The sequence below is a fragment of the Marmota marmota genome, unplaced genomic scaffold, assembly GCF_001458135.2.
Source record: "Marmota marmota marmota unplaced genomic scaffold, marMar, whole genome shotgun sequence".
Lineage (NCBI taxonomy): Eukaryota > Metazoa > Chordata > Mammalia > Rodentia > Sciuridae > Marmota > Marmota marmota.
Window position 1 is genome coordinate 60,887,669 of NW_026000026.1, and position 21,782 is coordinate 60,909,450.

Genomic DNA, 21,782 nt, shown 5'->3' on the forward strand with positions numbered 1-21,782 from the left:
ATGGGTATGTCCAATGTCCTCTCCACCTGTCGTCAGTGAGGGGAAGGGACAAGAGGCATTTTTTTTCTGAACTTTCTACAGAGATGTGGAGTCTGTATATAAGCTGACAAATCCTTGCTAGTAATGTTGATAATCTTGTTGAGATCGGGCTAGGGCAGCCCACTGTTCCAGCACTTTTCATACACTGCCCACTGAATTTTCATAAGCATGAGACATGTACTATAATTATCCTTATTTATTTATGAGTAAATTAAAGCAAAGAGAGTTCACACAGTCTGTCTAAGGTCATAGGCAGAAAGTGGCATTGCTAGAATTTGAACTAGGGCCTGCTGGCTGCAGAAAGTATGATTCAAACAAATTTTTCCTGACTTTTGTTAATGGAAGTTAATTGTTGGCAGCCGGTAAGAGTGGTCCATAGCAGGTGCTCAATGAGCCTTTATTGACTGACTGACATTGGATTTGTGGGCAGCTCTCCTTGATTTGCCAAAAGGCTAACCCCCAAATGTGCAGTCAGATGTTGCAGAAGGCTGGCTTTGCACTTTCCCCTCCCTATTACATCTGTTGGAGATGGAAACCTGGTGAATTTGGGGGTATTCTTAATCTTAGAAAGAAAAGTTGTTTTTTTTTTTTTCTCTTTCTGGGTCACATATCTCTTTTTCAGAATTACATAAGAGATAAAAATCCTTTCCAAAAAAAAAAAAAAAAACCCACCCACAAAAAGTTTTGCATAAATCCTGGATTGTTTAAATCTTTAGAACCTTCCAGGAATAACACCAGTAGTTTTGGGGGTAGTGTCTCTAATCTTTGAATGTCCAAACAGTTAATTTTCAAGCCATTTATGTGAATGCTTGATTCAGAGAAAATTGCATTCACATTTTATTGAGGTATTTGCTTTTGTTTTCCTCCTCCAGGGGAAAGCTCTGTGCCAGTGTTACAGTTGGCTGTGGTCACTAGCTGGCTGCCTGGTAACGGCACAGTTTGTGCATTCCATGGCGAGGCTCCAGAAAGGCAGAAAGCACTGCTGGGGAGCGGATGTACGAGCCCCAGGTTTCTGACATGAACATTACTAATGCTGCTGCTGAAAGACCTCATTATTATCATGGCAGATACAGGGAGAACAAAGGGACCATTTTCAGCACAGAGAGCTATCTGTTGTTGTTAATTGAATATTTTTTTTAATTATGGTTTTAAGTTGGTCAGAGTATTCTAGCATGTATTTTTTGACATGAGTTCATTAAGGAGCTTCTCTTAATACATGGACTGAGGAGCACATCCTCACACACTCACAAGCCCCCTTTATTTGAATTATGGTGAACAACAGATGCAAGTTTAGCCATTGTTTGAGGACTTTACATTATTTTTGGCCAAGAAGAAATAGAAAGTATAGGGAAAAAATGACATGAATTTGGATATCTTCTTTTTTTGCATTTAAGATTCTCTGGAAAATAATATAATTTAATTAACATGAAATCCTTCCATGAGATCGGAGAAATAGAAACATGATTTATTGCTGGAAATGATGTGCTTTATTTATCAGCTGAAGACTAGAAGTATCCAACAACTTTGGATAGTGGGTGGTTTCTTTGTCTGTAAAAACTATATTTCACTTTTCTGGGCACAATGAGGAGGAGGAGGGTGAGTGAGTGAAAACACTGGATGGAGATACAAAGACCCTGATTCAGTTCCAGTTCTGCCATCAACATGTGTGATCTTCAACAGGCAATTATCTTCCTGAGTTTGAGCCTTCTCTTTAAAGGAGAGGAGTTGAGCTGTCAGGTCCTTGTAAGCTCTAAAACACTATTATTTTTTTTCCTTTAATTTTTCTTTTATTTATTTTAAATATTTTATTGGTGTATTATAATTATACATATTAGTGTAATTCATTGTTACATAGTTGAACATGCACACAATATAATGATATAGGAAATGTGATTACTTTGTTTATTTTCTTCCTTTCCTTTTTTTTTCCCCTTTGGTGACTTGAGTCAAAGCACTTGAACCTCACAGCTGAACTCCTTGAAAATCTGTGATCCTTGTTCCATTAGCAAGGTCATGGGGCTTCAAATACATCACAGCATCTTGAATACAGCAAAAGGATTGTTCCACTGAAAAATGAAGCCAATGCTTAGAATTTCTTTTGACTTCCTCTTACTTTCAGCATAAAGAGCAGAGCATTCTTAATATATTTTTCGTTTTCATTGTGACAGAAGTTCAGGGAGAAACACGCAGTGTTTTCAATCTTCTCCCCGAAACTCAGTCTAATTCCTTATTGATTTTTCTACGTATAATTTTTACTATCTTTTTCATCTGGGAAGCCTTAGGAGGCACTTGGGTCTGTTAATTGTAAAATGGCCCAAGAGAGACCTTGTTTAGCTGAAATATTTATCATAATTTGAGCCATTTCACTTCCATGATTTTGATTTTCCCAAATATCGGCTTCCTTCTCCCTGGCTGAAATCACCCTAGGAAACTTAGAGTCAAAGAACATAACATAAAATAAAATAATAAAATAAAAGTTTGCTGTATTTATTCTTTCAAGAGATGAGGATAGGAGGTTCTATTATATTTTGATGCTGACATAGACCACATGAAGGGGAAATATGTAATAGAAGTGGTGTCCCTGAACTTCAGAGTAGGTATTGGTGCTTTGGTTCAAAGGCAAATTTGTAATCTCATCATAAATTTTCAGTATACTAGAGAAACATTCATTTGAAAAGCTGTATAGCAATTAACATTTTGTTTCTTCCTACAGAAAGTTGGTGATGACCCTGTGGATCCTTTCTCTTAAGAACTAGGTTTCCTTTCACATTCTAGTCTCCTCTAAGGGTCGATTCATGAAGTCTTGAATAGCCTGGTGCAAAGGAATCCATTTTTTGATAGACATTTGCAGAGCTGTAATCCAGCTGCAGAAAAAAACCAAAAGAGTATTAGAACAGGCCACTAAACCAATTGTTGGGCTCTGGAGATATGAAGTAGTACAATATCTTTTAATTTATTTTCTAATTGTTTTTCTTGGTTGCTTAGCTTGAAATTAATAGTATAAACCACACTCCTTAGATTCTGAAGTCAGAAGGTGAAATACCACATGCGGACTATGCAGTGATAGTGATGAAGTTTGCTAATATAAACAGTAGAACCCAAAGAGAGTATAGTGTTTGTAAATATTCATTAATGGAGATAAAGTTTTTAAAAATTGTTATTAATATTTTATTGTTTCTATTTAATTTAAATTTTAGTTGATTAAATGTAATCAAATATTGCCAGATGGTCAAATGTTTCTTTGTTAAATCAAGAGGCCACAATAAACACTCCAGTTAAATCTCCTTTCATCTCCCTTTCTTTAATTTTGTTGGATGATATTTTATAAACTTGTCCATACAACATTTACTCTAAGGACAAGTGCTAGTTTAAAAAAAAAAATACCACTAACAATGACCGAAACAAATGAACCAGAAATCTTTCCAGCAGAATGTGTCAGAAATACTAACAGGTTAATGTGCTTTGTGATTCTCTGAGAGGAGAATATGATTTGTGTCATTTCCTGAATTTACTTTAGTGATAAGTAGAGTATCTTGTGGACCCAGAGTCCTATGCACTTTGTAATCTTATGCTGTTATGCTTTGAAATATTTCTATAATGTCTCCATATTTTTATGATAAAATCTCCTGTGAATTTAACAATGAGGGCCAACCATTCAACCTTGTCTCATAGAGAAGCTGGTGGACTTCATCAGATGAGCCTAAACTCTGTTTCACTGACTCTCTTTCTCTGATATGCTAGATGAAGCCATACCCAGGTATCTGTCTTTAACCTGCTGTAGGGATGGTAACACATGCCCAGGAAGAAGATCCTGGTAAAATATCTAGTGGTTTTACCCTCACTATCCTCTAGCCCAGCCTTAGGAATGAGAGATATAGGCAAAGTTTACCACAGGGGAGAAGGCGTAAGAGATCCCTATATCCCTTCCTCAAATGGTCATTTGGTGGAAATCTCCCTTTTAGAATTTTATTTCTTTGGGTTCAAACAATGTGTCTAGTTCTTGCAATGTCCTTGGAAATTTTTGCCATGTCATTTGCCACACTAAGTTACTGGAAATTTCTTTCTTAGATTCTTGTTTCCCACATAGTTGTATAAAGGGTTTGGATGAGGTAGGGGATGGTCATGAAGCAGGTGAGAGTAGGGATAGAAAATGGAGGGTACTGGATATTGAAGTCCGGTTATGGAGACTGAAGGGAGGAGAATACTTTCAGTAACAGAGAGCATTTCCTCTGTCTCAAGGTTTTGTCTCTGTTAACTTGATTCTTTTTCAGAATCATTATGAACTAAGTGGTATTTTTTTGCATGCCAACATGGATACTGAATGCATCACAAATTAGGTAAATTCTATCTCCTTCAGTGGCTTATAATAAAAGGAAACCACCAACCAAATGTAGGTGGATATATTAAATACGAGTGAAATAAAATCCGTGGATTAATAAATTATAAGAGTTACAGATTATGGTGTTTGTGTATATTTTATGTTGAATCCTGAAGTAGCAACTGCCTGGGGAAGAATTGAAGATTACTACTTTTCCATTTGAAAAAAATAAAAGGAACCTTTTAGAATAGTTATCTAAGGAGGCACTGAAGAAAAAAAACTATTCTAGGGAATATTAACTATGAAAACTACAATGAAAGAGAGGGATTTAACTGAAATGTGGATTTGGAAAATAAGGACAAGGTTTTGCTAAGAAGGCCTTGTCAGGACTGATAAAGAAGAAGAAATATGAAGTCCTTGGCTTACCGCTGGTTTTCTGTTTTATTTTCTGCACAGAGATAGAAAGTCTTGAACTCTTCTGATGGAGGTTTGAGTTCAATTACTGATTGTTTGAAGCTATGGGTCTGTTCACTCACCCTATATCCTTGAAGATATAGGCCACCTACAGAGCATGAAAAAAAATTAATGCATGTGAGAATAGGGAAAGAGTAAAAAAGGAGAAAAAGATGTCTGAAAAGGTTTCAAGAACATTTTTTGTGTGAAGAACCCTCTAATCCAGCTGTCTCGTTTCACAGGTGAAGAAACCAAGACTTCAAAAGAATATGTAATTTTAGGTCACACACTATTTAATGGTTAGTAGAAAAAAAATTGAATTTACTTGTTTCCATTTGTGCCTTCTTCTTACTACATGATGAGTATTTAGCTTTGGATAACTGTGCTTAAACTGGTTTCTTTATCTGAACAGCGTATTTTGAAATAAAATTTTCAGCATCAAAGAGTTTCACCTGGAATATCACATTAGAGGCAAATTAAATAGTATTTGCTGAGGCAAATCATTAAAATATCCTTCCTGAAGAATAAAGATCTCCAGCAGTTTCTACAACCAACAAAGACTCTCACTCTCTTTGCAAATATGCAAAGCATATTTAAAATATGAACCCATAGGGTGACATGAAAGAGCCAACTTGAATTAAAAATGAGAGTAAGTGATTTATTTTATTTTATTGTACTGGGGATTGAACCTAGAGGTGCTTTACCACTGACCCACATCCCCAGCCCTTTTTATGTTTTATTTTGAGACAGGGTCTTACCAAGTTATTTAGGGCCTCACTAAGCTACTGAGTCTGGCTTTGAACTAGTAATCCTCCTGCCTCAGCCTCATGAGTTGCTGGTTTTACAGGTCTGCTCCACCATGCCTGGCATGTGATTGATTTTAAAAGATAATTTCTGTCCTGTGATATTCTGAGTCCACATAAGAGGTCATACTGTACGTAACTTGGCCTGATTTTGTTTTCGTTATTTAGAGGCAGGGAGGATCTCAGTCTAGGAGAAGGCTCTGAAAAATCAACACCCTTGTCTGTTTTTTTGTGGTGTTTGATACTTTGAGTAGCTTGACTCATGCAGAGATGCCAGGCAGTGTCAGCAACAGTGATGATGGGATGTTTAAAGCTCTCTTGCTCCTGCTCACACTTGTTCTCAGCCCCTAACTCCTCCCAGGAGCCACTCTGGTGCACTACACTAACAAAGAAAATGCAAAAATATCACTTGGATTTTTGCCACTCTAACTGATAACTGTTCTGGGCAAATGTATTAACAAGAAGGCTAGGAAGGGAATATGTCAGACTTTTCCTTTTGGTTGTATTCACTTCCAATATGTACTGTCAGGAAGATGCAAATTTTCTGTTTCAAACACAATGAGTGGATATTGGTCTTTAAAAATTAGGGGATAGGGACTGAGGTTGTAGCTCAGTATTAAATTACAGCATGTGTGAGGCACTGGGTTCAATCCTCAGCACCACATAAAAAATAAATAAAATAAAGGTATTGTGTTCAAAAAAAAATTTAGGAAAAATCCTTGTTTATTTTATGAGAGGGTTAGATGCGATATTAAAATCCTTTTAATTTCACTTAAAGCATCCAATTTAGAACTAACTTCTGAGAAATTATTCATTTCAGAAATGGACAGGATTTTTTTTTCCCTCAGTAGGTTTCAGTAGTAGAGTATTTACCAAAACTATAGGGTGATATCTTTTTCTTTCTTTCTTTAAGAGAAAGAAGGTCAGAAGAGATGCTACTTGGATAGGAAGTCCTGTTTACAAGGTTGCAAACTACTACTATGGAACAACCTGAAAATAATAACAGCAAAAGTAGCTGTTTTTATTTTTATATAGATCTAAAACAGCTTTATTGAAATATAATTTGTATACCATAAAACCCACCCACTTAAAGTGTATGGCATCTCTGTGATCTAATTTTAGCAGTCACTTTTCATCTGATGTACCCTCCCAACCATAGGCAACCTTAACCTACTTTCTGTCTCTAGAGATTTGTCTTTTCTGAAGCATTTAATAAACATCAACGCTTCATTCCTTCTGGTTGCAAAATTATATTCCACTGTATGGATATACCACATTTTATTTTATCCATTCACTAGCTGATGGACATTTGAATTTTCTTCCATTTTTGACAATTATGAATAATGTTTTGAATATTCGTGTACAAGTTTTGGTCTAGGTCTGTTTTTATTTCTTTGAGTATATACTAGAAGTAGAATAGGCAATGCATTCAATGTTTCAGGACAGTAGAGTACCTAAAGACATATCAGGGTTATTTTACTGTCTAATTTCCCTGCTCCAAATAACAGCACACAGTATTTATAGGTTGCTTCATTGGTTTGTGGCTTCTTCTTGATTGTGAGACTTCTTCTTTTTTTTTTTTCATGTTTGAGAAGACAAGAATATCCTTCACTGTCTCTACCCTTTCTAGAATGAATAGAAAGTGTTGTCAAAAAAACTGTTTCCTACAAACAGGAAAGTTTTTTTGACTCTTTTTCTAATCAGAGGTAGGTTATAAATGATTGGCAGGAAAGACATCCAATCATAACCCCATTACCTCACTTGAGGTGACTTCATTGGGCTGGTGTCTCTTTGTTATGAGATAGGTAGCAATAATTATCAAGTCTGCACAATGTTGGTTGCAAGAACTGTGCAAGCATTGCGTGTCCTATTTGTTGCAATAGAGTAAATATATCTTTCTGAGAAGTGCACACAGACCTTGATGTGATTTATTCATGACCAATAGCCAACAGTCATGATTTGTTACTTTCAGCTTTTGCTGGAGAGAGATAAAAGGAAAAAAGTCATCAAGTGCATGGTGAATGACAAAGGCCTTCAGGCTCATGTGAAGGCACTTGACTGAGGGGCTTCCAGAATAATCACACAGTGGCTTTTTAATATTAGCAGGCACACGAGAGCCAGCAATATATGCTGTTAAAATACTAGCACTTTCCTTGACAGGAAGGAAAACCTTCAGGGAACCCATGAGGCTCTTTCTCATTACACAATAGAGGTATATTTATCCAATTGAAAGTCAAATATGGGATTAGTGTTTAATATGGTTCTTACAGGAAACTAGGGCTGTGTTCTTCTACATCCTGCTCTTTCCCCTTATAGTAATTTTATCTTTTTCCTGACTTCCCTTTGTTACCCTCTATGTCCTTACAACATCTCAGTTAACTGTTACAAGAAATGAGGCATGCTGACGATGCTATAGAAAGCTACAGAAATAGGAAATACCACATGTGGTCTTTGAGATCTCTAATGAGGAACACAAAGCAACAGATTCAAACTAAAATTAAATTTAAAATATACAAAACAGCAAAGCAACTACGATGGTACAATCATGGAACCAGGTCTCTATGATGTGGTGACTACAGAAGCCTGGGTCACAAGAACAAAAAAATGAGTGGCAGGTTTACTATAAAAATATTCTAAAGGAAGTAACCATCTTTAAATACCCTGTTTATAGGATTCTGAGCATGAAGTTGACCATCTGAACAAGAATACATGTAGAGACAAAAAGTTTTTTATATCAGCATTTTTCTAACATTTTTTGATTGTAATCAAAAGATGTAATAAATGCAAACATCTACATGTTTTCATATTATTGAACAAAAGTTTTATGAAACATTGTGATGTGCTGTGATATTTTCTACTCAATTAAATTCTATTCAGCTGTTATTTAAAATATTCATCACAGCCTACTACATTGATTGCATGACTCACTAATAGAACCCAATCCTGCAGTTTGAGAAGCACAGTTATAAATGATAATCAAGACTTTCTTCAAGGTTATGACATTCACAGAGCAGAAGAACAAGCAAATGGACATGTGTGGGATGTGCAAGAGTCAAGCAGAACTTGTACAGTACAAATAAAGGAGGAATTATAGATCAGACCATTTTATAGACTATTTACTCTACATCACCTAGAAGAATTAAGAATGAGCATTAGAATTTGGCATAATCTTTATGAATGTAATAATGATTCATATTCTGCCAGGTGGGTGGAGTATACCTGTAATCCCAGAAACTTGGGAGGCTGAGGCAGTAGGATGGCCAAGGTTGGGGTCAACCTCAGTAACTTAGCAAGGCCCTAAGCAGTTTAATAATACTCTTTCTCAAAACAAAAACAAAAACATAATGATTCATATTTCATGCATATAAAAATGATTATGCCAAACTGAATATTTTATCTCCAGTAGTGTTCAAGGCATAGGATGAGTTCTGTCATTCTCAACAAATTCTGCTACTGTTCTCACAATTTCCATGGTTCTCACGGATTGGGTGGACCCTGGCTAATTTAGTGTGCTGACACACACCATTTCTAACTTAGTGCTACTGTAAGAAGAATAATTTCTGCCAGGGGGCGCTACACATAGAATTGTAGCTGAGTTTGGGCACAGGATTCAGTTAGCACTTATTCCTATTTTGACTCTGACCACTTAATTGCTGGGTGATTATCAACATATTAGTTAAATTTTCTAAGTTTCTCACCTATCGATGGGCAATAACTGTGGGTGTTTTGTAAAGATTAGATATAGATAAGGAACATTAAGTGCTTATCCTAGTCTTTGACACGTCAGAGGTTTTCAGTAGATGCTAACTTTCCTCCTTCAGTATAATTAAGCAGTATGTCCCAGCCCTCTGATAAAATGTCTCACCTGGGCAGTGAGGGTGGAGAGAGTGAATGTATTCTGAGGAATTTCCACGGGAGGTTTGGATATACCTCCATTCTGTCTTGAGTTGCATCATGTTAAATCACTGTGAGCTCAGGTGATGATTCAAGATTGAACTGGACTCATAGAAAAAGGATGTAAATTTCACTTTAAAATTTAAATCTAGGGCTGGGGTTGTGACTCAGTGGTAGAGCACTCGCCTAGCGTGTGTGAAGCACTGAGTTCGATTTTTCAGCACTGCATATAAATAAATTAATTAATTAAGTAAAGGTCCATTGACAACTAAACAAAAAAATTTTTAAAATTTAAATCTAGGGAAAGAAACTTCAGAGGAGCTCCTCTACAGCCTGAAGAAAGGTTAGCATCTGGTTAGCTGAAGGGGAAATCCAGTCTGGACCTAGCTGTAGTCAGAGTGTGCTGGGGAAGAGAGATGGTGATGAAGTTCAGCTTCTGGAATAAGCTGCATGCTCAAGGAAATAGTATTTTGTATTCAGGGAGGAGTACAATCATGTAAAAGCAAAAACCCACAGTCCTCTATTTCAGAACAGGACCTAGATATAGATTTTCTGTTGTGATTTCAATAAGGAAAAAATTCTCTAAATATTTGAGATAATCTGGGCTAGAAATTGAGAATCTGTGGAGATAGAAATATTCAAGAAGTTAAGGAGGGATAGGATGGGTAGGTTTAGACTGCATTTCTTTTAACCACAAAAATAACATATTTTTAGAGAGTATTATGGTTAGATATGTGGTGTCTCCCAAAATCTCATGTGTGAGACAATGTGGGGTTTAGAGGTGAAATGATGGGGTTATGAGAGCCTTAACCCAATCAGTGTGTTAATCTCCTGATAGGGAATAACTTAGTGGTGACTATGGGCAAATAGGGTGTGGCTGGAGGAGATAGATCATTGGGGGCATGGCTTTGGGGTATATATTTTATGAGCTGAACTTAGTCTATCTGCTTCCTGAGGCTACATCCTGAGCTACTTTCCTTCACCATACCCTTCAACCATGATATTCTGCCTCACCTAAGGAATGAAGTCAGTCATCTATAAACTGAGACCTCTGAAACTAAGAACACCAAATAAACTTTTCCTTCTCTAATTGTTCTTGTCAGGTCACAGCAGCGAAAAGCTGACTAAAGATAGAGGCATTTTTTAAAAAGTGATAGAAATTAGATAGTTTCTTACAGCTGTAAAAAGTGTGACAGAGCAGAAAGACCACAGATGTGATGACCTGAGTTGCTGTATTGTCTTTGAATTACTTTTGCAATCTTCTGATTTTTCTCCACTAATAAATGAGGAGATGATATACTACACATACCTCATGGGACTGACGACCAATTGAGGTCATTTGAATATCCTTAATTCATTAATTCATTCGATATAGATAATAATGATTTCTAGAGGATATAATTCCTTGGAAAAGATAAGATGACCAGCAAGAGATAAAACACAGGGTAGAAGGTGATAAGTGTTACAAGATAAATAGTTTGGGAAAGAGAGGTTTGTTTATCTGGGGTAGTCTGGGATAACTTCATGAAAGAGATAGAGAGCATTTGTTTCCATGTTTGAAGGACAGCTTGTACTGGTAATCAGTAGTAGTAGTAGAAGATTTCAGGGAAAGGAACCAGCACAAGCAAAGGTATAGGATCTGAAAATTGTCTAGGAGGTGAGGTGTGCTAGAAAAATTGAATGTAACCATATTTAGGTGGAGTGCACTATGCTTTAATACAAGGAGTAGAAGATAAAGCCAGATACAGGACAAAGATAAGGCCCTATAATACTTAGCAGACAACTATGGAAGGTTCTGGAATGACATGTGCAATGATATGTTCTGAGAAGATATAAACTTTCCAATTTTTCCTACTTATCAATATTTTGGGGGCGTATGTGAATAACTCAGGTCACCTAGGTTCAAATTCTGTCTTCACTTTTTACGTGAGCCAGTTATTTCACCTCACCAAGTATGACTTTCCAGATCTGTAGGTGAAATGATAATCTATCTCTTTTAGAAATGAAATAAAACAATAAGTAAAAACACTTAACAGAGTGACCTGTACAAGAAGAGTTGCATTAACTAAGCGGTACATGTTGTAAATGCTACTTTTGTTGTTATTATTTTCAGGTTGTTCCATAGTAGCAGTTTGCAACTTTCTAAACAGGACTTCCTATCCAAGTAACATCTCTTCTGACCTTTGGGAACGGAAGAAGCCACCTAGTAGTTGTCATTATTATTTTTAAACCCTTGGAATCAGAAACAGTCTTGGCTCCAAATATTTGGAAGTACTTTATTAACATTTATTTCAGAGTTTGGAATAATCTGCACATTCCATCTTAAACATTTTCTTTCTATCTTGGAAAGAGTCTCTCAAAATTAGCTTATTTGATCTGTCAATTGAAAGGGCTCAGATTTTTTATTTTTTGGGCATTAGAGGTTGAATCCAGGGGCCCTTAACATTCCCAGCCCTTTTTATTTTTTATTTTGAGACAGGGTCTCACCAAGTTGTGTATGGTCTCAGTAAGCTGCAGAGGCTGAATTTGTGATCCTTCTGCCTCAGCCTTCCTAGCTGCTGCAATTACAGGCATGTGTGACTGTACCCTGCTAGGTTCAGACTTCTGTAGTGGTATTTTATGAGTCCAAATCAATGACAGCTTTGTATATTTAACTCTCTTATTTACCTTCATCCCCATCCTGGTATCAGCTACTTAAAGTCATGCGTATTGGTTTGGGTAAGAACAACCTGTTCTGTAAGTGATTAGAGATGCTGTCTACCTCTTCACAGTTGTGTGATAATCTGGGTCATGTTTTAAAAATGGAAGGGTGATTAAGTAGAGGAGAGTAATAGCATTGTTTATCCAGAGTAATACTAGCTTTTTAACCTCATGCAGACTTCTAAAAAGTCTAAGGGGTCACCAATGCCTCCTTCTCATTTGAGATGTCTACCTAGCTTAATTAAACATAAGCATTAGTGCTAAAACTAGAAATTAAATTAATGAGATTCCAGGATGTTTACTACTGTTAATTATTTATTAATTATTTGTATGTCAAAAAAGTAGACCACAAATGATTCGTTGGGTCAAAAATCACAAGAAAGCTGGTTTATTTTATGGAAATCAGGTACACTTATTATTTAATTAAGTGTGTTATTTGTACAATCATTATATATATAATATATATCTTTTAAATAGTATAATTTAATAAATATGTATAACTAATATATATCAAATGGGTATAATATATACAAGAGAACTCTTTGTAGAGAAAACTTCATGTGTAGAGCTAAAGTCACCTGAATAGCTACAACTCACTTGATTTTATAAGAATAAATTTATAAAATAGACAGCTATTATTCCTATTTTATAAATGAGGAAACTAAGTTTTAGGGGGTTAAGTAACTTTTCCACAGAATATAGGAAGTTAATATTCCTTTTGTTACTCATTTGCCCAAAGTAGGGATACTACAGGAAAAGGTTGGAGACACTACATAAGAAAACAATTGGCATTGACTACAAATGTCATTGATGACCTAAAACATGAAGGAGTTTATTTCTCATTTTCTAAGCAGTTAAAGTGAGGAGTTAAGGGTACAAGCTCTGAGGTTAGCCTGGCTGTATTCAGAAGATTTCAACTTACTTCATTACGTACTATTTGTCAAATTATGTAAAGTGCAGTCAGGTTTCTAATCTGTAAATTAGAAACAGTAATAGTATCTCTACTCTGGAGAATGCTGAATTAATTTAGGTAAAGAACATAACAAAGGGCCTGGTAAAAGCTCAATAGATCTAAGATGTCAGTACTATTACTATACTGTTATTTCAAGTGAAAGATGACTCCTTACCTGAGGCCCGGGTGGAGCGAATGCTATCATAGAAATATAAGCAGCCATCCTTCAGAATGCAATAGTGCTGGACCCACAAGTCTGTGCTTCTATCCAGCTGGTGCAGGAGGCCCAGACACTCTGGGTTTTTAATGGCCAAAGGTGGAAGACTGCTGTTGTGCAGAGTAACATCCTCCCAGACATGGTTCTGAAGATGTAGCACAAAGGGATCATCTGAACGGTCATTCTGCTATTGACCTTTGTCAAAGCCATTGATTCCCAGAGACAGTGCCATCATGACCAAGTGTGTTTGATTTTGAGGAGACCACTGCCCCAAATGATTCTATTATTACGACAATCTGAATAGTTGAGCAATTAATCCAAAAACCTAAAACCCAAATTTACCCATTGACCATAGAGAACTCTTCTCCTTTTTCAAGTCCATAGACATCCCTTCTCTTTGACTTCTATTGTATTCTAAGAAAATCAAAAGATTATCAGGCAAAGAGTAGGAGGTTGTGAATAGAAAGGAAATGGAAATAAGCACCCCAGCAAAGATTTTTTTTAATGCTTCTGCCTGTAATTGCTGGACCTGTTCTATTTTACTCACTGCTGGGGTTGTCCTTGTACATCTGTTCCTGGTATGTCCACAGTGACTAAAAACAGCCCCTGGTCCATGCTTTTCTTTATCTGTAACCTCCATTTGTGCAAAGGAACAAGTTAAATGCCCCAGGCTAGCTCAAGCTTTAGGCTTTCATGGCCAGTGATGTAATAGACTGATGATAAACTGGAATCCTCTACCCTGGAGGGCAGCCCTCAGTCCACAGGCATGAGACAGGCTCTTTCTGAGAACTCTGACTGAGGCTGGGGACACTGTGCTTTATCTTTTTATCAGAACCCTTGCTTATGCTTGCCAGTTTCTCTTCTTGTTTGAGTTTATTTTTGCCCTTTAGTTTTAACAAGGTAGTGCAAAAGATTTCAGGATGCAGAGCTTGCTGTATTCTTTTCTGTGAAGTGGCAGCCTGCTGGGAGTTTGGGTGTTCAGTTTTTCACTTTGCTGCAGACACTCTGAGTGCATTAGCAGAATAGATACCTCTTAAAAATATCGAGGCTCATTAGGATGATGCATTGGAGAGATGGATGAGTGCATTGAGTGTTGTGTTCCAGGCAAAATGAAACACATGTCCTGCTGTTTGTCATTTGATGATGTTTGTGATTGTTCTGAAAGGACAGTCATGAGACAAGGTATATTCATACTCAATCTGAATTTTCCCAAATGCACAAGAACCAAAATATAGAGAGAACGTAATCGATGCTAAATGCCTTTTGCCTGCATGCCAATTTGTGAGGGATAAGCATATTTAAAGAAAATCTATAACCTCATTAGAAATCATATCCATAGCATAAAAATGAAACAATTGAGTATTAAAGCAATTTTTTTTTTCTCGACAAGGCTGTATATAGTACAAGCTCAGAAAGAGAACTATTGAATGCCTTAGGGGCTGAAGTGATGACTCACTTGCTGGTGTTGATGAAGTTATCTATCACTTTACAGGTAAACTCTAAATTAAAAATGATATTGCTTCAAAATTGGGAATCCTGAGTGGAAATGAATATTGAAAGTTGGCCTGATATGTCTATAGAACAACAATATGAGAATAAAGCACTGTATATCCAAATATAACGATAAAAAGTTGCTCAGCCACCAGTACCATCATGAGATACCTCTGAGATCTTATCCTTTGGGAGTGTAAAGAAAACAGCAACGTTGGTTTATTATCATGGGGAACTACTGGACTGCTCTGTGTGAAACAGAAATTCCACCCCAGTTTGTGACTCCCTATTGAGTCTTACTGGGAAGGATGTCATACAAACCCCTGAAAATAAAAAGAACAGCAGGAATGCAAGCTTCCCCACAGGATCTGAGCAGAAAACCCTATTGACTTAACATCCTCTTTCTGAGCTTTTAGAACAGATCTAAGAAGTCCCTGGGTGGACTGCATGACATTTAACTTGTTCCTTTTCCCCTCTAAAAAGAAAAACAAAATGAAGGCAGAGATAAATATCAAGGAAACCTTACCTGGTGAATAGGATGGGCCGCTTTTTCCATTGCCTCAAGCCACCTGCAAGACAGTAAAATGAAAGGAGCTATCCTTGGGGACTGGATTAGTGTCATTTAGAGGGGCTTGTTTTTGCCAAATCCACCATTCAGACAGAACAGTCCTGGGGCAAGGATGTATTTTATTGCACTAAGTTCTTGGGTGAAGGGCAACATATTCTTGCAAAATTAGGTTTACTATGTGACAAAATCCCACCTCCAATAGCTACATTAAAAATAAATTATTTCTATCCCCTCCTTAACTATTGTTTAATTAGTATCAGAGAGAAAAAATATTCAGTCTTTATTTTTCTAAGGTATGAAATTTATTAACACCAGCAGACCTGATAATAATTGGTATATTAATGGTAAGGCACTGTCTATTAAAATATGGAAAGATTGGTAAACGCTCCATCCCGAGTCCTTTCCCCAAGTGTTCCTTGGACATAGTGGCCACCTTTAGTACAGCATTAGTGTCCATTCTTTTTTTTTTGGGGGGGTAGGTACTGGGGATTGAACTCAGGGGTACTCAACAACTGACCCACATCCTCAGCCCTATTTTGTATTTTATTTAGGGTCTCACTGAATTGCTTAGCACCTCGCCATTACTGAGGCTGGCTTTGAACTTGCAATCCTCCTGTCTTAGCCTCGTAAGCCGGGCTTACAGGCATGCGCCACTGTGCCCAGCTTAGTGTTCATTCTTGAAGGTTGAATTTTCTTAGTCTTCCCTCCTTAGACAGACATGATTAGAAATCATATCCACTGCATAAAAATGAAACTATTCCAGTATTAAAGTGATTTTTTTTCCCTCAACAGTTAGCATGTTTATTATTGATAATAATAATACAATAATAATATTAATAATAATAATATTAATAATAATACAATATTTATTATTGATGGCAGACCTATCAAATGCCATCAATAATAAATTCTGCTGATCTACTGCCTTTCTTGTATTTACTCCCTCTCATTCATTCTATCCACCCCTCACTCCAGATAAGCAGCATTTTCACTGCAAGTTTCCAGTTGATTTACTGGATTTCCCAGTGAACTCCATTACCTCTGGAAGACAGGATAAGTAATAATCATGGTGGCTGAATGGTCATAGCTTACAGGACACTTTCTTAGAAATTCATGCACACTTCTCCCTTTGGGTATTGTGTTCACAAAATGTCAACTGTGTTCATACTCCTCAAAACTATACAAATTAATTAATCAAGCTCATCTCAGTGTGGTGTATTAAGCTTCAATCCTTCTACATTATTTTTATACCTAAGACTATCAGTCTAATTAGCTTCAAATACATCAAAATTGAAGGTTGAATTTTCTTAGTCTTCCCTCCTTAGACAGACATGATTAGAAATCATATCCACTGCATAAAAATGAAACTATTCCAGTATTAAAGTGATTTTTTTTCCCTCAACAGTTAGCATGTTTATTATTGATAATAATAATACAATAATAATATTAATAATAATAATATTAATAATAATACAATATTTATTATTGATGGCAGACCTATCAAATTCTGGCAGTTTTGGGGGATACTAGGTGTGAATTCTAGCAGTATTGAGGTTTTTTTTTTCAGAAAATACAGAAATCTAAAGCAATTGAATTAGCAAAACATACTTATTTTCTTTAGAAATTCTCTTTGCAAAAAACCTGACGGCATAATGAAAAAAGTAATCTTCTCACACCTAAGGGAGAAAACAACCAACTTGTTGACTCATGCTATAAATTTGTCATTCCCTTTTCTACTTCAACTGCCAAGAATCTTTTTGGCTGTCATTGAAGAAGCATTTTTCCATTCAAAATGAAACTGGTAGGGTAAAAGATTAATGAATTACCTTTTCATTTCTTGGTTTGAAGTTGCACAGAGGCAAAGACTTCTATTTCCAGGTGGAGGGACACAGTTAAACACAAATGATTTTCCCAAGCTGCTATCAATACCAACTTCTGCACCTTCTAACTTTATTACCTCTAGAGGTGGCCACTTTCCTTCATCCTGTAATTCATAAGGAAGATGTTAAGTACTGATGCTGTAATTACATAGACAAGGGAGAAAATGAGAGAGAGAGAGAAGGAAGACTAAAATGATTGCTTTAAATTGATTTTTTTGGTTCTGTCATGAAAATAAAAAAAAGGTTTTTGCAGGTGGCACATATTTCTTAATATAGTTCATGGAATTCCAAATTTTCTACCTGTGATATTTTTTCACATCATTTTTGAACACCCATTATTAATATGTGTTTCATTTATGACAACTTAGGAAAGTATCAATAATTATTAATGCCCATTTTTTTTTCTATCAGAAATAAAGAACAGCAAAAGAATTAACATCACAAAATATACATGGTTGGTAGTGACATAACATCTCAACTTAGTACCTATAGTTATTGTATATTTTATGCTTATTGTGTGTCAGGCCTCTTCTAAATTCTTTACAACTATTAATTGATTATCCTCACAAATGCAAACGAGGAAGTTACTCTTATCATACCCACAAGCTCAGTGAAACTGAAGAACATTTTTGGTTTTTTTTTTTTTTTGGACTGGGGATTGAACCCAGGGCACTTTAACACTGAGCTACATCTCCAGCCCCTTTTATATTTTTGAGACAGAATCTTGTTGTTTGGGGACTTTTAATTGCTAAGGCTAACCTTGAACTTGCGATCCTCCTGCCTCAGTGTCCTAAGTCACTAGGATTACATGCAAGAACATTTTTCTTTAAAGGACAGTCCTTTAACATACCATGATACTCATGTAAACTGAAAATCATTTTGTAGTAAGTCTTTTCTTATTTGTACTTATTTTACAATTATTTCCCAAAACATCCTGTCCACTATACATATTTGTTCTAAAAATATCTACTGTAGATATAATTTACATACCATGAAGCCATTCATTCTACAAGTACAACTCAATGGTTTAAGTTAAATTTATATTTAGGAAATTAGCATCATAATTCAATTTCAGAACTTTCCCATTAACCCTAAAATTTCCTCTGAGACTATTTGTAAATTGCAACTATCTCCTTCCTATCAAAAACAACCAAAGACATATTTTCTATGTTTATATAGTTGCAACTTCTGGACATTTAATACAAGTGGAATTACAAAATATGTAATCTTTTGTGACTGATTGCTTTCACTTAGTTTAATGTTTTCAAGTTTCTTCTATGTTGTAGCACTTATCAATATGTCATTTCCTTTTATTGCTGAATTATATTCTGTTGCATGGATATGCCACATTTCATTTATCCATGCCCAAATTGATGACATTTTTTTCAGTTTTGTGCTATTTTGAATAACACTGCTATGAATATTTGCACATATATCTTGGATATATGCTTTCATTTCTCTTTCATAGGTAACTAAGAGTGAATTTTCTGGGTCATATGGTAAGTTTATTTTCAACTTTACAAGAAATGGCCAAATTATGTTCCCAAGTGACTGTACCATTCTACATTTCCCCCACCACAGAATGGATTTCCCAGATTCTCTACACCCTCATAATAATCAGCAATGTTTGTATTTTTGATAGACACCCTACTACGTGTATGGTGGTATCTCATTTTCTAAAGGCAGATAATGTAGAACACCATGTAATATGCTTATTGACTATTGAAATGTCTTCTTTGGTGAAATGTCTCTTGTTTAGTCAGTGTTTTTCAAATATTTCATGAGAAAAATATTATCTGAGAAATCAAGTAATAAATGAAACAGAGAACTTAATGCCTGGTATAATAGCTCTGTGTTCCTATATGACATCTATCAAATTTCTGATTTCTTGAGTCACTGGAATTTGGGGACTTCTGGCTCTAGAGTCAGCAGTTGATGGTTGTGATATTCAACATCCAGGTGTCAGAGTATCTCCTGATACCATTAGCTTTCCTGAAATAGCACAGAGTCTAAAATTTTTATCTGCTTTGTTTTATATCGGAAAGTTGGCATATCTTATAATAATAATAGTGCATGGCCAGTAATATATTAGGAACTAGAAGAATATATTTTCATTTGCTTTAATGAGGATAAAGACCATGTGCCTATACAAAGAGGCTAATTTTTTATCCTTTTCCTTTTTCTTAAATGACAAAAATATATAAAAATGAAGCTTGGAGGTTTTACTCTGTTGGTAAGAGATTGGTATGTTCATTTGCTAAAAGCAGATACTCACTGGGTCTGCTTTCTGTGGACCCATTTTACAGATAGGATGGTACAGTATATTGGCCTCTGTGTCAGTGCTGTTTAGTCTCACTCTACTGCCAGTACTCTCTCACATCCTTTGCTGTAGAATTCATAAAGGTTCACTTATACAGCTCATGACACACAGCCAAGAATAGTACCTCAAGTCATGAGCAGAAACAGAGACTGTTTCCCCTCTGCTCAAGTTTCTTCTGTTTTAGAAAATGGATTACCGAGTGAGCTGTATTTAAAAACGAGGGCTACTCTCTCTTCCACGTTCTCCATCATGGCCCAGATTCCACTTTCACTAATCTCAGCTGCTGCCTCATTGCCCCTGTTTATGAGCCTGCTCTGGCCCTTGGAGCAGCTGCAGTAAAACCATGGTCACAGAGCCTGGCTCACAGGGGTCGGTGCTCCTGCAGCTGCACTGACTCATCCTACTTTTTTTCCTCTCAGTTTCAACATCCCAGGCACCTTTAAATTGCACTCTTGTGGAGATGCAGATGTTAAGAAAAGGTTGTCCATTTAGCCTAATCCTAATGCTGCCTGGATGACGGTGCCACATTCTCCAATCAGATGTTTTCTAGAGATAAAGGACAATTAGAATCCCTCTTGTACTTCACTGTCATGCCCCTGAGGCTTTTAACTCGTCCCTTAAGCAAAACTCTATCCCTCAGTTTGGCAATGAATATTAAACTGGTTCTGTTTGATTTCCTCCCAACAGCTCTGCCAAAAGTCCCTCTTCTGTCAGTGCTAGAACAATGAAGATTTCTTTAAGACTCTGGTTTCCCCACAATTTTACATTTTCCTGTCCAAGGCGCAGAAATTCTATCACTCCAATTTTCTATTCCTGAGCCAAGTCATAGATGCAGCTGCTTCATGCGTGCAGGATTGATTAAAATGGCAGGGATGCTGGAGGGATTTATCAAGGAATTGTTTCATGATGTCCAGAAGCTATAGACTGAGAATAAGGGAATTTGGGCTGTTCATGCCAGATGGCACTGGGTGATGTTGACATTGTCTATCATGGAGAGAATACTTCTGCAGAAATAATCCCAAAGGTCAGGATGTTCAGAAAAAGGGAACAGTAAGCAATAATAATGACAAAAACTCAACCCAGAGTGAATCCACTTCTAAATTAAATTATTTCTTCAGAGAAAAATACAGACAAGGACATTTGTATCTTTCTGCAATCTGGCTCTGCTAAAATAAAATTACCTACACATATTTTTGAATCATTTGCTTTGGTCAAAATTTTGGTTTAAATATGCTAGAAATTATTTGTTGATGTCAGACCTCCTAGTCTAAGAGAAGAGAAAATGTGGGGACACTGTACTGATATGTTTCATTTTATCCAGAGACACAGCCATGAAAATCCACAAACTAAGGAGGTGGGAAAGGCATCTTTAGCTATGGGAGAGATCTAATTCTCAGTGGGGAAAACAGAGCCAAGATAAATTTAGAGGGAAGAAAAAGCATGTCCTAAAGCAAAACATCACATGAAAGGGTACATGAAATACACAGCTAGGGAGCTCTATTTAAAGCTGGAAGGTTGAAGCAAATTGAGGAATGTGTGTCCCTCCGAGCCTTATTAATGATGCTGAGAGCCCTTTATCTCTAGGTGGCAATTTAAAGTCATCCCCTCCTTGTCAGTGACTGAAACCATCACTCCTAGATAGCTATGAGATGATGGCCTCTGTCCATGTCACAGCTGATGGGATCAGGAGAGCAGCAAAACTACATGGGAAAAAGGAAAGAGACATAAAAGAGTGATTTCACTTTTGCTATCTTTGTTCTGTGAATAAATAAGTCTTGGCTCTCAGAGCACTGGAGACCCTCATTATACCACTCAAGATTATTTATGTATGCAAACATTTATGTATGTATGTATTTATTTATGCTTTCTTACCCCACCCCCTCCAGGTAGGCAGGATGGAAAAGGATGGAAAAGATTAGAAAACTGAAGGTAAAATAAATAGGCAAATGAGACCCTTGTTCATGGACAATACTGGGTTTCCTGTCAAAGCTTTACAGATTTGACATTTCTCTTTTACTTTGATCAAAGAATTGAAATGAACACAATTCCAGGACTTCCAAAGTTGCAGCAATTCTGCAACATCAGAAGACAAGTACTTACATTAGATATTTAATCCTTAAGTATAGTTCTGATTCCCTGTTTTTAGA

General features: G+C 36.4%; 1 protein-coding gene across 1 annotated transcript in view; it reads right to left on the reverse strand.

The window, feature by feature from the left end:
* Nucleotides 1–1,316: 1,316 nt before the first annotated feature.
* LOC107149649 overlaps nt 1,317–21,782 on the reverse strand; it is a 110,463-nt gene continuing 89,997 nt past the window's right edge. The window contains exons 8-12 of the mRNA XM_048811865.1: nt 17,262–17,419; nt 15,394–15,436; nt 13,335–13,521; nt 4,784–4,919; nt 1,317–2,903 (exon numbers count right to left, since the gene is read on the reverse strand). Coding sequence (XP_048667822.1) covers nt 2,804–2,903; nt 4,784–4,919; nt 13,335–13,521; nt 15,394–15,436; nt 17,262–17,419 — 624 coding nt within the window. The 3' untranslated portion in view covers nt 1,317–2,803. The remainder of the gene's footprint in view (nt 2,904–4,783; nt 4,920–13,334; nt 13,522–15,393; nt 15,437–17,261; nt 17,420–21,782) is intronic.